The sequence below is a fragment of the Phoca vitulina genome, unplaced genomic scaffold, assembly GCF_004348235.1.
Source record: "Phoca vitulina isolate PV1807 unplaced genomic scaffold, GSC_HSeal_1.0 scaffold42, whole genome shotgun sequence".
Lineage (NCBI taxonomy): Eukaryota > Metazoa > Chordata > Mammalia > Carnivora > Phocidae > Phoca > Phoca vitulina.
This window is the reverse complement of record NW_022589745.1, coordinates 11,315,417-11,330,824: the sequence shown is the minus strand read 5'-3', so window position 1 is coordinate 11,330,824 and position 15,408 is coordinate 11,315,417. Positions and strand designations below refer to the sequence as shown.

Here is a 15,408-nt window from a genome sequence, read left to right as displayed (position 1 = left end):
GTCAGTAGCAGTAGTAAAAACTAACATTTATTGAGTGATTTTTATGTTCTCAGTATATTTATAGGTATTTATTCATTCTCAAAAATACCTTATGAAGCGGGCGCCTGGGTGGCTCAGTTGGTTAATTAACTGCCTTCGGCTCAGGTCATGATCCTGGAGTCCCGGGATCGAGTCCCGCATCGGGCTCCCTGCTCAGCAGGGAGTCTGCTTCTCCCTCTGACCCTCTTCCCTCTCGTGCTCTCTATCTTTCATTCTCTCTCTCTCAAATAAATAAATAAAATCTTTAAAAAAAAATAGCTTATGAAGCAGTGACTATTATTGTTTCCAATTTCCAGATGATGAAATCAAAGTTCAGGGGGTTAAACAGCTTGCTTAGGGTCGCACAGAGGTGGACCTAGAATTCAAACCTACAGTAGTACTGTATACATTACAAATGTAAACAGTATTGTTTACATTTGTAAACAGTAGACCATTCTCTACTGATGAAGCAGCGTGAAAGTAAAAGATTCGAGAAGGAAACTCTGGTGTTCTCACTCATCAGCTACATGACTGCTGCATATTGTCACCTTCTTCACCTGTACAATTCAGATTTGTACTTCAGCAGTGTCACAAGTAACTGCCTGTGTTGTTGTGTGCCTTTGATGCCGTTCACGAGTGACCGAAATTGATATTTTGCATCTGTGGTTTACTGGGCATGATTCACTGTCTGTGTCTCATATAAGGTGGTGATGAGAGTGTTTGGCATGTGTGTAGCTTATCAGCACATGCTTCTTTATGCATTTACATGTGTGTGTCTGTGTGCATTATAGTTTTTTTTTTAATTTTATTTATTTTTTAAATTTAATTTTATTATGTTATGTTAATCACCATACATTACATCATTAGTTTTTGATGTAGTGTTCCCTGATTCATTGTTTGTGTATAACACCCAGTGCTCCATGCAGTACGTGCCCTCCTTAATACCCATCAGCAGGCTAACCCATCCCCCTACACCCCTTCCCTCTAGAACCCTCAGTTTGTTCTCAGAGTCCATAGTCTCTCATGGTTCATCTCCCCCTCCGATTCCCCCCCTTCATTTTTCCCTTCCTACTATCTTTTTTTTTTTTTTTAACATATAATGTATTTTTTGTTTCAGATTTTTTTTTAAACACTGGATGTATAGTTGTGAGATCCACAGGAAAATAAGAGATCTCCAATTGTTAAAAGATTCATACATGCATATCCATATTATTAGTTCCATTTGAAAAGGAATTTTAGGTGTTGAAGACTCCTTTTCTTCACAGAAATATAATAATATCTAAGGCTTGAATTTACCTGAGAAATCACATTTTGAAATACAATGTAGCATGTCCTGCAGTAAGCAGTAAAAGAGAATTGGCATAATGATTGTCCAGAGGCTCAAAACATAGATAAATAAATAAAGTAAAAAGACATTTGAACATGGCAACTGCACTCTATTAGAGTCCCACTCTCCAAATTTACTTAATGTACTTGAAATATTAGTAGTTACGGCTTGCTTAGGGCAAGAATCAGACAAAGAACCAAACTTGGAACTTCAGAGAAAATGAGGATCCATTGCTATGTATGGTTTCAGTTTTCTACTTTGATTTTATGGAGCTAGAAAAAGAATGGCGACAGTAAGGAAATCCACTTACTAGAGTTATTAAAACTAGAGTTTCTCTACGAGCACCATCATTCATCAAATACAGCTATAAAAGCCTCTATGAAAACCTCAGGTTTTTACATATGTGGAGTAACGATGGGATCTATGATGGGTGTTGTTTTGAAAATCAAATTAGAAACATGTAGGAAAGTACCTTTCTCAAGTAATTGAATCTGGAATATTGAAGTAGTAATACACATTTTCTTAAAATACACACAAGGAGAAAACCCCATAAAACAGTAGCAGATACTGAAGGAAAAAAACCCATTTTTTTGATTGAGGAAAGTTATGGAAAAGTTTGAAGTATTCTATATCAGTTAATTTTTTTTTTTAATATTTTGTTTATTTATTTGACAGAGAGAGACACAGTGAGAGAGGGAACACAAGCAGGGGGAGTGGGAGAGGGAGAAGCAGGCAGGGAGCCTGATGCGGGGCTCGATCCCAGGACCCTGGGATCACGACCCGAGCTGAAGGCAGACGCTTAGTGACTGAGCCATCCAGGCGCCCCTCTATATCAGTTAATTTTTGCTAGACTGTGCTATGTGGGAATCTCAAAAGCCTCAATGACACGTGATAGCAAGTTGCTTTCTTGCTCCCAGGCATTTCTGCACCACCTCATGGGATGGCATTCTCACGGGAGGGGTAAGGAGCAGTAATGGGATCCCACGGTGACTCTCATGAAACATTGGCTCAGAGGTGGCATATGTCACTTCCACTCACATTTCATCGCCCAAGAAATCACACAGCCAAGCCCAGTGTTAGTTGAGTGGGTATTTGGGGTATGAATAATTACAGTGGATACAGGGAACAATAATACAGTGTACCAAAGTTAGACTCAAATGTAGATGTTGGCTGTCATGATGGTAAACTAAGTAATTGAAGTCTGCATCTACTTTATGTTTTATAGGAAAGCCACAAAGGATGACTGTACTAGCAGATGTATAAATAGCCATCTTAAAGTAACCCAGGGCACACTGAAGTGTTTAGGAATAAAAGGACAGGATATATGCAACTTAGTCTTGAATGGTTCAGAGAAAACAGACATGTGTGTATGTGTGTGCACGTGTACTTGTGTGTGTATATATGTGTGTGTGGGGGGGCTCCCATGTATGATGGTACATGAGCAAGTATAAATGGAACAAATTATTAACGATTGATTATTCTTGGCAAAGAGTTCTTTGTACCATCTGGCGACCATTCTGTAAGTTTGAAATTAAATCATAATGAAAACCTAAAAGAGCCCATTCCAAAGAAAAACCACCACCTCTCTCCTTTACCTCCCCAACCCCTGGGCTCTCTGCCACCTATAAGAAGTTCTGGGGAAGAACACAGAATGTGTGGGAGATAGCCATGGATTTGGGGATGGATAAAGGAATGAAGGCTTGAAAAACACTTAAGGGGCTGGGTTGAGTTCTGGTTCCATCACTTTTTCAGTGACCTTTCCGTACTTCTTTTTCTGAAGATGATAGCACCTGCCTTGTCAACTTCTGCCTTGTAGGGTTAATATATGTAAATCCCCTGCAGCAGTGACTGGGACGTAGGCCATTCATGTAACGTCAGCTGCTCTCGTTATAGTTGCTACTGTTGTATTTATGGGGCCCCAGCCGTCCAGGTAGTGCCATGCTTCTTATATCTTGATCCCTCTCCCTTAAATAAATAACCATTTCTTCCTAGCATATATAGAATAATCTTTACTGAAGTTTTTTTCTCCCTTTAAGTGTCCTTAATTACCTCATAATGTGAATTGGTTTGATCGGACATGTTTTATTTTCCTAATATCTGGCATAAGTGAGAAGATTGGACCTGTTTGGAGAAAGGGTAATCAATTGGAACAGTGAGCAGTTTGAAGATTCCTACCCTTTAAATTGGGGTGTTGAGGTAGAGGTAGAAAATGCATGTTTGGAACATGGAATGGGTTTTGGGGTAGGGGGCTAAAATGATTGGGGCCTCTGGTGTAATAGGAAGTATGTGAAGTTTTCAAAGACAAATACTAAGTTCTTTAAAATTTTTCCTAAGGCCTCACATGGCACTTGAAAAGGTGACGCTTTTTCTTAGCTTCCGAATGCCAGTGCATTTGCTGTTTCAGGAGGTTGGTAACAAAGGATCCTAGCTGTACAGTATTCAGAAGCAACAATGATTTTAATTTTTAAAAGATAATTGTGTCTTTCTAAATTCTTTTTGATCTGGAGGCTAAGAGTTTTTATTGTGTTTGCTTACACCATCGTGACACTCTTTGGTGATGTCCCTGGTTATGAGTCTTTCGTGTTTCTTTCATAGTGCGATTGTGCTCTGATCGGATCAGCTTCATCAAGGAGTGTATCTGCCAGTCCCCCACATGCTACAAACAGTCCGCCAAGCTTCTGGGCCTTGCCGAGTTGCTGAGAGTAGCAGGTAAGTTTTGAATGCTGAATTGCAGAGTAAGGTTTCCATGTCATTCTTGACATCATCCTGGGCAAATGTCAGAATATGTGCTTGCAGGTGTCAGAATGCTGCTCTTGAGCAAGGATTTATCTTTTCTGCAAAGATCGGCATGTTAGAGAAATGTGTCCCCATACTGAGCTGCTGGTCTGTCTGTCCTTTAAACAAGGACAGGCTCATTCAGGGTGCTAGCAGGTGGCTGTGAGGTCAGGAGTAGAAGCTGGGATGAGTGTTTGTAACCAGAAAGCTTAAGAAAAGTCAGCCCTGCCGTTCACCTTCAGTGTCCAAATTTGGTATGATATTTTTGAATTCGAGCAATTTCTTAGAAGAATTTGTGCATTTACTATTTGGTGTGGTTTTCACATAGGTGATCGTGCTTCATCTTCTATTACATGGTAATGATGATGGTATTTTTCTCATTTTACAAGGGAAATTGAGGTTCAGAGAAGTCCAATATCTTGCTCAGCAGGGTTAAATAGCAGACCCTGGCTTCCAAGGAAAGTCTTTCTGACTCTACCTTTCATGCTTCTTTAACCGCACTGTTCTGCTTACCAGAGTCTCTTAATAGTTTTCTTTTGTATTTTTGACTTGCACTTATCCCTACAAGAACAGTTGTTGGCCAGGGGCGCCTGGGTGGCTCAGTTGGTTAATCGTCTGCCTTCGGCTCAGGTCATGATCCCAGGTCCTGCAAAGGGCTCCCTGCTCAGTGGGGGGTCTGCTTCTCCCTCTCCCTCTGACCACCCCCGCTTGTGCTTCTCTCTCTCTCTGTGTGTCTGTCTCAAATAAATAAAATCTTTAAAAAAAAAAAAAAAGTTGTTGGCCAAATATTTTATAAGCTGTGGTTTGAAGTTAGACTTGTCCAAACCACATATTATAGACTTAAAAGTAAACAGGATTTCTGTTTACATTTTGAACTCTAAAAAACATATATATTTAGTGTATTAGGGGCATACATTTACTAATGTTTTTTTTTTTTTTAATTTTTTTTTATTGTTATGTTAATCCCCATACATTACATCATTAGTTTTAGATATAGTGTTCCATGATTCATTGTTTGTGCATAACACCCAGTGCTCCATGCAGAACGTGCCCTCCTCAATACCCATCACCAGGCTAACCCATCCTCCCAACCCCCTCCCCTCTAGAACCCTCAGTTTGTTTTTCAGAGTCCATCGTCTCTCATGGTTCTTCTCCCCCTCCGATTTCCCCCCCTTCATTCTTCCCCTCCTGCTACATTCTTCTTCTTCTTTTTTTCTTTCTTAACATATATTGCATTATTTGTTTCAGAGGTACAGATCTGAGATTCAACAGTCTTGCACAATTCACAGCGCTTACCAGAACACATACCCTCCCCAGTGTCCATCACCCATTACTAATGTTTTTAAATCTCAATATAGATGACTCATTCTGAAGGTCTATAGTTTTAGTACATTTTCCTTTGTCAGTTGTCCAAAAGCAGAGCATTATCATCTTTACCTGTGGGTCCATTGCAGCTTTGGAACCCGTCACCCATCCTAAGGCATCTTGGATGACAGGGGAGAGATTGGATGTAGGTCAGAAGGCTGCTTCAGTCCTGACTGTCCCATACACTTGCAAAGCGACTTTAGCTCCAGTTTCTGTCTCTGGAAGATGGGAATGACACTCCCTGGTTTCATCCTCCATGTTTCCAAGACCCCCGAACGAGTTAATGCCTATAAAAGCACCTTGTAAACTTTGAAGCGCTCTGATCATCAGGGAAAACTTTCATAATGAAATTTCGCAGAAACTAATGAAGCAGCTCAGGGATGCTGTCAGCATTTTTTATGTACCTGCGAAGACCAATTTCCATTTTTGTCCTCTGTTATGTTGACATGGAAACAGGAATACCCGTGATCTTGGTAAATTGTAGGAATTTTTAATGGGATTAACAACCTCTCAGTCCCCTTCTCTACTCTTTTTACATATTCGCTCTTTCGTGATGTACAATAGCCTCTTGTTAGCTGCATTTTACAGATGAAGAAATGGAAGCAGAGACAGGTGAGGGAGTATCCCTGTGCTGGGTACTTGAGATACAAGGATCTGGTACACACAGCTTCTTCCCTCTGGGAACTGAGAATCTTAGAGGGCTCAGGAAGCAGGTAATTACGCTGCAGCACAGGACAGGATGTGTACCTGGCTTCTGCATACAGATACTAGAGAGCTTGGAAGAAGGGCAATGCTAATATTTTTGCCTGGCAAGGAGGGTATTAAGAAGGGGATCGCAAGGCTGGTGACATTTATCTGAGGCTTTTAGGGTGTTCTGGTTATCTACTGCTGCTTTATAAACCACTCCGAAGCTTTAGTGACTTTAAAACAAAATCATTTAATTTTTGTCTCCCTCAGTTCTTGGAGATTGACTGGGCTCAGCCAGGCAGTTCAGAATCTTCTATGAAATTGCACCCAGATAATGTCTAGGGATAGATTGGCTCATCTCAAAGGTTGCTTTACTTACATATCTGGCACCTGGTCTGGAAAGACTTAAATAGCTGGGGGATAGAATAGCCAGGGCTGAATCTCTTCTTTGTATGGTTTCTCCTTGTGGTCTTTTCATATGGGGGCTGCAGAGTACCGCGATTCTTACATGGGGGCTGAAGGCTCCCAGAGTCCGTGTTCTGAGAAGAACCAGCAGAAGCTTTACGGGGTTTTCTAATCTAGGCCTTGGAATTTGGGCAGTTTCATTGTCATCGTGTCATGAGGCAGTTACATGGGCCCTCCCGAGTTTAAGGGAAGTATATATGGGCTCGACCTGAAGGCTTGACTGGGCCTGGATGATCTGCTTCTGAGCTGGCTTACTCATGGGGCAGTTGGAGGAGACGCCAGTGTCTTCCTGGCTGGTAAGAGGCCTTAGTTCCTTGCCACATGGACCTCTCCATAGGGTTTCTTAAATGTTTTGTTAACATGATACCTAGTTGCCCTAAAGCAGTTGATCCATGAAAGAGTGGGGAGGAAGCTGTAAGGTCCTTTATGATCTAGTCTTGGAAGTCACACATCATCATGTCCATCATATTCTGTTAGAAGTAAATCACTACCCAGCTCCCATCAAGGGGAGGGGCAGCAAGCTCCATCTTTAGAAAGGAGTGTCAGAGAATTTATGGACATAGCTTAAATTATATTTCATATACTCAAAGCCTTGTTATGCCACCATTAATCTTCTCCTTTACAGACTAAATATCTGAGTCATTTTCTTTAATAGATGTCTTGCCAGGCCGTACTCTTGACTGTTAAGAATTTGTTTTGTTTTGTTTCATTTGTAGTATTTTTCTTTTTTTTTCTTTTTTTTTTTTTATTTCTTTATTTGAGAGAGAGAGAATGAGAGAGAAAGCACATGAGAGGGGGGAGGGTCAGAGGGAGAAGCAGACTCCCCGCCGAGCAGGGAGCCCGATGCAGGACTCGATCCAGGGACTCCAGGATCATGACCTGAGCCGAAGGCAGTCGCTTAACCAACTGAGCCACCCAGGCGCCCTCATTTGTAGTATTTTTCTAGATCATTCTTTTAGGCTATTTTTGGTTATGTTTCCCCCTTTCCCCACTTGTTCAGATTGGAACTTTCTAGAATTAAAAGTAGTTCAATATTTGAACTTTGGACTCCAAGGTGACTGTTTAACCCATCTTCATATAAAAGTTTACATTAACAACAATAATTCTCATTTTATGCTTTTATACTTATCTAAGTTACTTCTTCCTGTGTCCTTTATAGCAGAGGTATGACTCTTATTTAGAATGTGAGGAGATAGGAATAAAGAAGTTAATTTACTGAAGATTTCACAGTTAAGAAGTTTCTCACTTTGAATCCTTTACTCTTAACTCTTTGTTTCCACCTTTTCTTTTTTGGTTGTTGGATGATGGTAATCAATGGACCCGTTACTTAAAGTCAGCTAATTAGGGGATTTTATTATATCTGCAAAATATCTTTGCAACCTATTCAAGTTGTCTTATAAAAAAAAGAATCACCCCTGGACCTTTTCGTTTTTGATTTAGATACTCTGAATAAATGCAGAAATTTCAAGGAAATAGGTTTTATATTAAGTGTGATATGTGCATTTATTATTGAGAAACTTTTTACATATTCTATTTCCAGTGTTATATGTGAGCGTTACAGAACATGGGTGTTATTCTAAAATAATATTATGAATCGTAGTGTTTTATCGTTTTTTTTTTTTAATCTTTTTTGATTAGCTTAGGCCAATATGTGGATTTTATTTAAACCTATGCAGCACAGGATGGAGATTAATGGTGACATATTTTAAAACTTTGATTCAGACCCTTCTGTGATATGTTTATTTTTTTCTTACAAATCACATTGTAGCCTAACAATGCAGGGGCCATTGGGTAATTTCTTTTTTTTTTTTTCTTTTTCGAAATATTGAAAATAATGAGGTTTCATTACCTCATTGAAATATAAAATATGTTTTACTTTTTTTTTAGTCTAAGTATACATATTGTGTTTATGTTGTAACTTTGAATTATTTGTCTTATAATGGAAAATTACATTCTGGATAGAATCTGTACTCATTTCATTGAGGATATATTTTTTTGAGCCCCAGTTACATGTATGACTTGGTGCCAGGTACTGAGAGTTTAACAAGGAAAGAATCCCTGTCTTCAGAGAGCTTAAATTGTGATAGAAGATACAGATTTTTAAGATGATAATCTCAATAAATTGGTATTCACAGAATGAAAAGTAAAGGAACATGTAGGAGGGGCACCTAAACCACGTGTTTCTTGTGAAGAATTCTTGTGTAGAGATGTCAGAGAAGGACATAACATCTAAGTTGACTTCCAAGAATCTTCCTGAGAAAATTGAGATCTTTGTGTTAACATAAACTGAATTTTGGTATGTGTTCTTAGAGTCTAGATGCTTACTATGATAAATAAAAGGTAGTACTGTTAGAGAAACTATAAAATTCTATCCAGTTTACTGTGTGTTTAAGTCTCCCCCCACCTTGTATTTGTCATTTATTAATTATAATTAGAAACAACATTCAAAGGGCAAAATATAAAAGAAATAGCAAAAAGTTTAAAGTTCTTGTTGGGAGGAAAACTTTTTCTCTACTCACTTAGGTTGGGATGGTTGGTCTGGGGCTGATACTAGTCATTGATCTCTTAGGAGACTGAAAGCTAATTCCAGGATTAATAGATTGGAAGGTCAAAATTGCTGTGACATTTGTCCTATAATCTTTTTCAATAATCAGGCTAATCTCTACCTTTTATTTTTTAATTAATTTGAAACACAATGTTAATGAGCTCTTTTATCAGTTGATGCTACCATAATCATTAAGTCATTTGCATGTGTTTACAGGTGAAGACCCAGAAGAAAGGCGTGGACAGGTTCTGATCCTTCTAGTAGAGCAAGCACTTCGTTTCCATGACTACAAAGCAGCCAGTGTGCATTGTCAGGAGCTGATGGCCACAGGTGAAATAGACAAATTACTTAACACTTGGCTCAGGTCCTTTTTACATGATGAATAATGGAAAAGATCTGTTCTCAAATCAATTGGCTTGGTTGGGAAGCCAGCCACATTTTCTTCAAAAGACATGAGAAACATTTTATGAGCCCTGATTAGTATGTAGACCATGTGCTTATATATTAATATAAGTACTTTAATAGGCTTAGGGGTTACATTTTAGCTGAGATTTTGGTTGCTTTCTATTGCCTATTAAAAATATGCTCATTATTTTAAGAACAATTTTATATAAAATATTTTAATGCCTTTTCATGTATTTGTTATATAAAAGAAAATTTAAACATTTTGAAGTATCTATAATTTGTGAGTAGTTAATATTTCTAGTTTTTAATTGTTTTTAAAGGGATAGCATAGTGCTTTTCAAACTGATGTTGAGAAAATAGGAAGCAGTTTGCAATCCTAAAATTTTCTATTTGGAAATTCAAAGTCAGGTCTCTGGAAGATCAGATTTTTTTGTGGCATAATCTCACTGTGAAAGAACATATTACCCTGTGGGGTAGGAAGTGATGTTGCCTTATCATAGACTCTGTACTAAATGATCTGCTTTCTGGAGCTGTGTCTGAATATATGAAAGCCCAAGCAATCTTTTTACCTACTGTCTGTGCTTTCATAGCGAGCGGTTAAAAATGTAGGGCTTCACCTCATGATAACTCATGGAGCTGTGCATTTAGGAGTTTTAGAAAACTGTTAAAGAAAAATATTATTCTGACATTTCTTAAAAATCGTAAGGAAGACTTTATTCAGGGCTTTTGCAGTAGATGTTAAAACTATTGCAATAGGCGAGAGAGATCAGACTTAACTCCTAATACAGAAAAGACAGCTGGGGATTAAAGCCAAGGAGCATGGTGAGGGGTCGGTGGATGGAAAATTCTATGAGACATCAAGTTTAGTGGGTTCTTGCTGACCTGACTTAACAGGATTCTTGCTGAAGGCAGGCCTGGGTGTTCAGATTGCGAGGATGAGGGAGGAGGAATTTGATCAGATATCAACAGTTATCAGTTATCAAGGGTGGAAGATTCTCTGTAAGTGGACTTTGTAGGATTATTGCCAACACTGGACTGTGCAGGCTCAGCCAGCGTGGGCCAAGGGGCGGGCCTAGATGTGCAGAGGCTTCAGAGGAGCCCGACCAGTATTTGGTCAGGGAGAGGATCTTTGTCAGGACATCTATGAAAATGTTTAAAGCTCTGGGGGAAAAACTCAATGCTTTATAACTTCAGCATTAGAAAATCAATTTCATAAAAGAGCTACATTCTGTAATACTATGTTAATATTAACCAGTTGGTATTAATATTAACTAATTAGTATTAGCTAATTAATGTTAATATTAATTAATTAGTATTAGTTAATGTTAACTAATAAGCCAATTTTAATATTAACCGATATTGGCTTTGTAACATTAAGTTCAGAATAATTATGTTTTTGAAAAAACAGTGAATTACTCTAAAATTATTTAGAGAGCTTTGTAAGAATTTTATTCCCATAAGGGTAGTGCCTGGATTTTTACTTTACATATTTAGAGAAATTATTCTGGACCAAGGCCTTTGTATTTAGGAAAAAAAAACCCTTTCAAACTAGAACTTAGTACTTAGAAAAAACAAACAAAACCCTTTCACACTAGAACTCCTTCAACTACACATAAAAATAAATTTTAAGAATCTGGAGTATAAAATTGTGGAGGACAAAGATCTCTGCTGGGAGCCAGGGCTGACTGTAGGCATTGCTCTGTCCTTGGATCTCTGTCTTCTATAAAGTGAATGATTCTATGTAGCTGCCTATAATAATTTTTCTTTTCTCACACCTTGCCGTTTACAAAGTGCTTTTAAATAGAAATGTTATTTAATCCTTCAACAACTCAATGAGGAAGGTGTTATTATTGTCCCTTTGTAGTAGTAAAAGAAGTGTGACACTTGGAACTCTCTCAAGCTCACACAAGTGCTAAATAGCAGTGTTGGGCCATACCCTCAAGTCTTCCGAATTCAGATATCCAGCTTTTTACTCAACGTCAAAGCTAAGTAGAGTATTTGTAGTTATTGTCAGGTATTCTAAAATGAAGCAGAGTTTATCAGAAAAACATGTCTGGAATATTGCTAAACTTTCTGCATAATAAACCAGCCTAATATTTCTTTTCTATTTTAGATCCTTATGTATTTCTGCTTATGAAAATGTTATGTATCACTAATGACCACGATTGTGCTTTGGTAACCCAAGACCTGAGCAGAAAGCCATTGGATTTCTCATGTTAGGTTGGAGACTTTTCTTGTGAAAATCAGTTTTTTTTTGCTTGCCAATTTTGCAGGTTATTCTAAGAGTTGGGATGTTTGTAGCCAGTTAGGACAATCAGAAAGTTACCAGGACTTGGCCACTCGTCAGGAGCTCATGGCTTTTGCTTTGACACACTGCCCTCCTAGCAGCATCGAACTACTTTTGGCAGCTAGCAGCTCACTGCAGACAGAAGTAAGTGTTCCCAGGAAAGTAAATCTCGAACTGTATGAAATGTATTTTGTTGGGTGTGTGGATCTGAGATCTGTGATCATTTTTTAAAATAATAGAATTTTAATTTATGGAAGAAAAATAGCTTGTCACTTATGTGGAAAGGGATTTGAAGATATTAGGATATAAAATAGTGTTGTTATGGTAAGGAAGGAAGGGTACAAGGCAAGTATGAGAAAAACAGGAATTCATATTAATTGAATATAATGGGGAAAGTTAGTGTTGTCAAGAGTAAAACATAAGAAATGATCATGTAAAGTATATTTGAAACCATAGGAATTAAAACCAGGGGTGACACCATCCCTTAGAGGCCCTTTGGAAATGGCAGAGGAAAGAGTTTTGGTTGAGGAGATGCTGAATTTCCTCAAATTCAGAGGATAAATCAGCCTGAGGGTGGATTAATGCTCTTGTTGCAAAAATATAGGAAGGGATCAATGCAGGATATAAGAATATAGGAAGAGATTCTGGAATTCTCATTTTCATGTCCTTGTCATTCAATATGTTGTATACCAGTTTTTCCACCAGTGGTTCCCAGTTCTGAAACTGGGAAGCTGTCCAGGAAGTCCTGAAGTAAGCCTGTTCCCAAAAAAGTGTTCATTATGAAATAGCAATTTTTTCCTCAAAAGAGTAATTTTTAAATTTCCAATCTACATTGTGAAGTGCGATGAATTTAAAAACACAATTCCTTCATACTGTGTCATGTTCTTTTTCCAGATTCTTTATCAAAAAGTGAATTTCCAGATCCATCCAGAAGGAGGGGAGAGTATCAGTGTCTCACCATTAATTAGTAAAGTGCAACAAGAGGTGAGTTAGTCTTGGGGGGGCGGGGGGGAGTTTAAAACCTGGCCAGGAGTGGAGTGAATTGGGAATCGCCTGGCCCTGTGGACAGGGATGGAGAGACTGTTTTTCTTTTAAGCTTTTTTTGTGTGTTTCGTGAAATGCAACATTCATATAAAAAAAAAAGTACACAAAAGTGTTCAGCTCAATAAATTATCACAAAGAGGGTATCCATGAAACCACCAGAGAAATAGTGTATGACCAACCTTCCACAGGTCCACACACACCCTCTCCCAGTTTAATTTCTAGCCCTTCTTTCTCCTTCCAGAGATCACCGCTGTCGTGACACCAGGTCTTTGTGGCTTTTGTTCTTATTTTAAAGAATTTTAAAGAATTTTAATATCCATCACTCCTCACCCATTAATAGTTTAATTTTACCTGTTTTTGTACGTAATAGAAATAGCTTACGCTCCGTATCGTTTGTGAGATTCATCCACACTCTTCTATGTAGTGCAGTTTTATTTATTGTTACTGGTGTGGAGAAATTAATTGCAGTGTGCATATTTTACAGTTGATCCATTCCAATGATGATTGGCATTGGTGTCTGTTCGGTTTTGGCTAAAACTGAAGCTGTGTCATCACTTTTACAGGTCCCTCATGCACATGTCATAACTTTGTCTCCGGCATCTACTTCCCCAGCCCTGGAAGTGGATGTTAGCAGATATCCGTAGTTGGAACCTCGATCAGTAACCCCAAATGATTTTCCAAAGTGGTTTTACCAATTGCATTTTCAGCAGCAGTGTTTGGGATTGCCATTTATTCCAATTTAGCACTTTGGCATTGTTAGTTTTTTTTTTTTTCTTTTTTAATTTTACCTGTTAAGTATTTAGTGATATTTATTTATGATCTTGATTTGCATTTTCCTCATTATTAATGAGATGGAATTAGCTCAGGAGAGAACCTCTTTTGTGAGGTACCTGTTTAATTCTCTTGCTCATTTTCTATAGGATTTTTCTCCTTTTCCCTCACCTCATTGAGATTCTTGTGAATAAAGTTTGTCTGAACCACTTAAGTATGTCCATGTCTCAGGATAGTTCATCCTGGGAGAGAAAGGAGGGAGTACGTACCCCCTTTTGGTCAGCATTGGCTCTGTGGCATTTCACTCTCCATGATACTTCACTCTCTCTATTTCTAACAACATAAATATTCTAATTAGGTCAATTAAGAGATGGTAATTCTCTTTATAGATTGGTTTTCCACAGGATTCCTTTAAATGATAAACTTCACTTTCAAAATGTGAAATGTCATTCATATGGGGAGATGTCTGTTGTGATGAGTGAGCTGCACCTAGTCTTTTTTTTTTCTTTTTTAGTTGGCTGTATCCATTTTGCCAAACTCATTTGTGGTTGTGTACTATATCGTTACTTCTGGAAGTCTGACACAAAGCTTCAGTTGTGGAATCTGTTAATGGAGTTACTGCAGAGATACTTAGTTTTTGCGCATAGTGGAATACGTATGTCTATGCCATTTCCGTAATTCATTCTTTTATATTAAAATTCACTTTGACAAACATATTGAATATACTCTTGTAACCCTAGTTCAGTGCTGAGTGATCTGAGGATCTCAGAGTTGTTTGTAATGTGACTTTTTTGTCCGTAAGGAATTTTCTCCTATTCTTCTGTAATGATGACTTCGGGATAGCACCGACCAATGGATTTTTCTACAGTGAGGGAGATGTTCTATATCCCCACTGTTCAGTATGGTAGCTGCTAGTCACATGTGCTGTTGAGTACTTGATATATGGCTAGGGCACCTAAGAAATCATTTTTAAATCTAATCTTAATTAAGTTAAATTTAAATAGCCACATGAGGCAACTGGCTACCAGATGGATATCACAGTTGTGGAAGATCAGACACGGAATGGAGCATTGTGTTCTGCCATCAACCGAGACAGTAGACTTTGTTGTTATTGTTGCATTCTCTCTGGATGGAAGCCATAGCATTTTCTAGGGGCCTGGAGTGTTGTGGACATGTTTTGTCTTTGGCATGTTTTGACTTGTAGTCATACTGATTGCTCTTGGTTTGTTTTTTTCACTGGATTTGAAAGCACATTAAGTTCTGTGGTGTTCTCTCTATGGGATACAGAGCAGTTCTTATATTGGCCAGCTGTCCCTAAAATTGGCCAAAGTTGGCCAATTTTACCATCTTTCAAAGTCCAGTTGAAGACTCACTTTCAATGGCACCTTCTTTATCCCAAGTTTTATGTCTTTTGAGCCTCTGGTCCCTCCCCACTGATTCAGCCACATCTCATCTTGCTCTCTCTAGCCTCATCTCCTTTCATGCCTCCCAAACATGCACTGGGTTCCAGTCCTACCAAAATCACCACCATTCTCTAGCTTTGTCACACCTTTGGTGTCATTTAGTTAGAGTTTTCATTCTGTCACTGCTGCCCTTCTTGCCTTGTGCTCTGGTCGTCTTTCTTACCCCTTGATCCCATCTTAAGTATCATTTTCTTTGGAAAGTTTTCCTTGAGTCCTCTAACTATTCCCCTTTCTTTATCCTCCATGTACTCTCACA

The 15,408-nt window shown here is 38.4% G+C and overlaps 1 protein-coding gene across 4 annotated transcripts in view; it reads left to right on the top strand.

The window, feature by feature from the left end:
- NBAS (NBAS subunit of NRZ tethering complex) overlaps nucleotides 1–15,408 on the top strand; it is a 313,374-nt gene that overhangs the window by 156,486 nt on the left and 141,480 nt on the right. For all 4 annotated transcript variants that reach the window (XM_032430100.1, XM_032430102.1, XM_032430101.1 and 1 more), the window contains 4 exons: nucleotides 3,941–4,054; nucleotides 9,399–9,512; nucleotides 11,861–12,018; nucleotides 12,769–12,858. In XM_032430100.1, coding sequence (XP_032285991.1) covers nucleotides 3,941–4,054; nucleotides 9,399–9,512; nucleotides 11,861–12,018; nucleotides 12,769–12,858 — 476 coding nt within the window. The remainder of the gene's footprint in view (nucleotides 1–3,940; nucleotides 4,055–9,398; nucleotides 9,513–11,860; nucleotides 12,019–12,768; nucleotides 12,859–15,408) is intronic.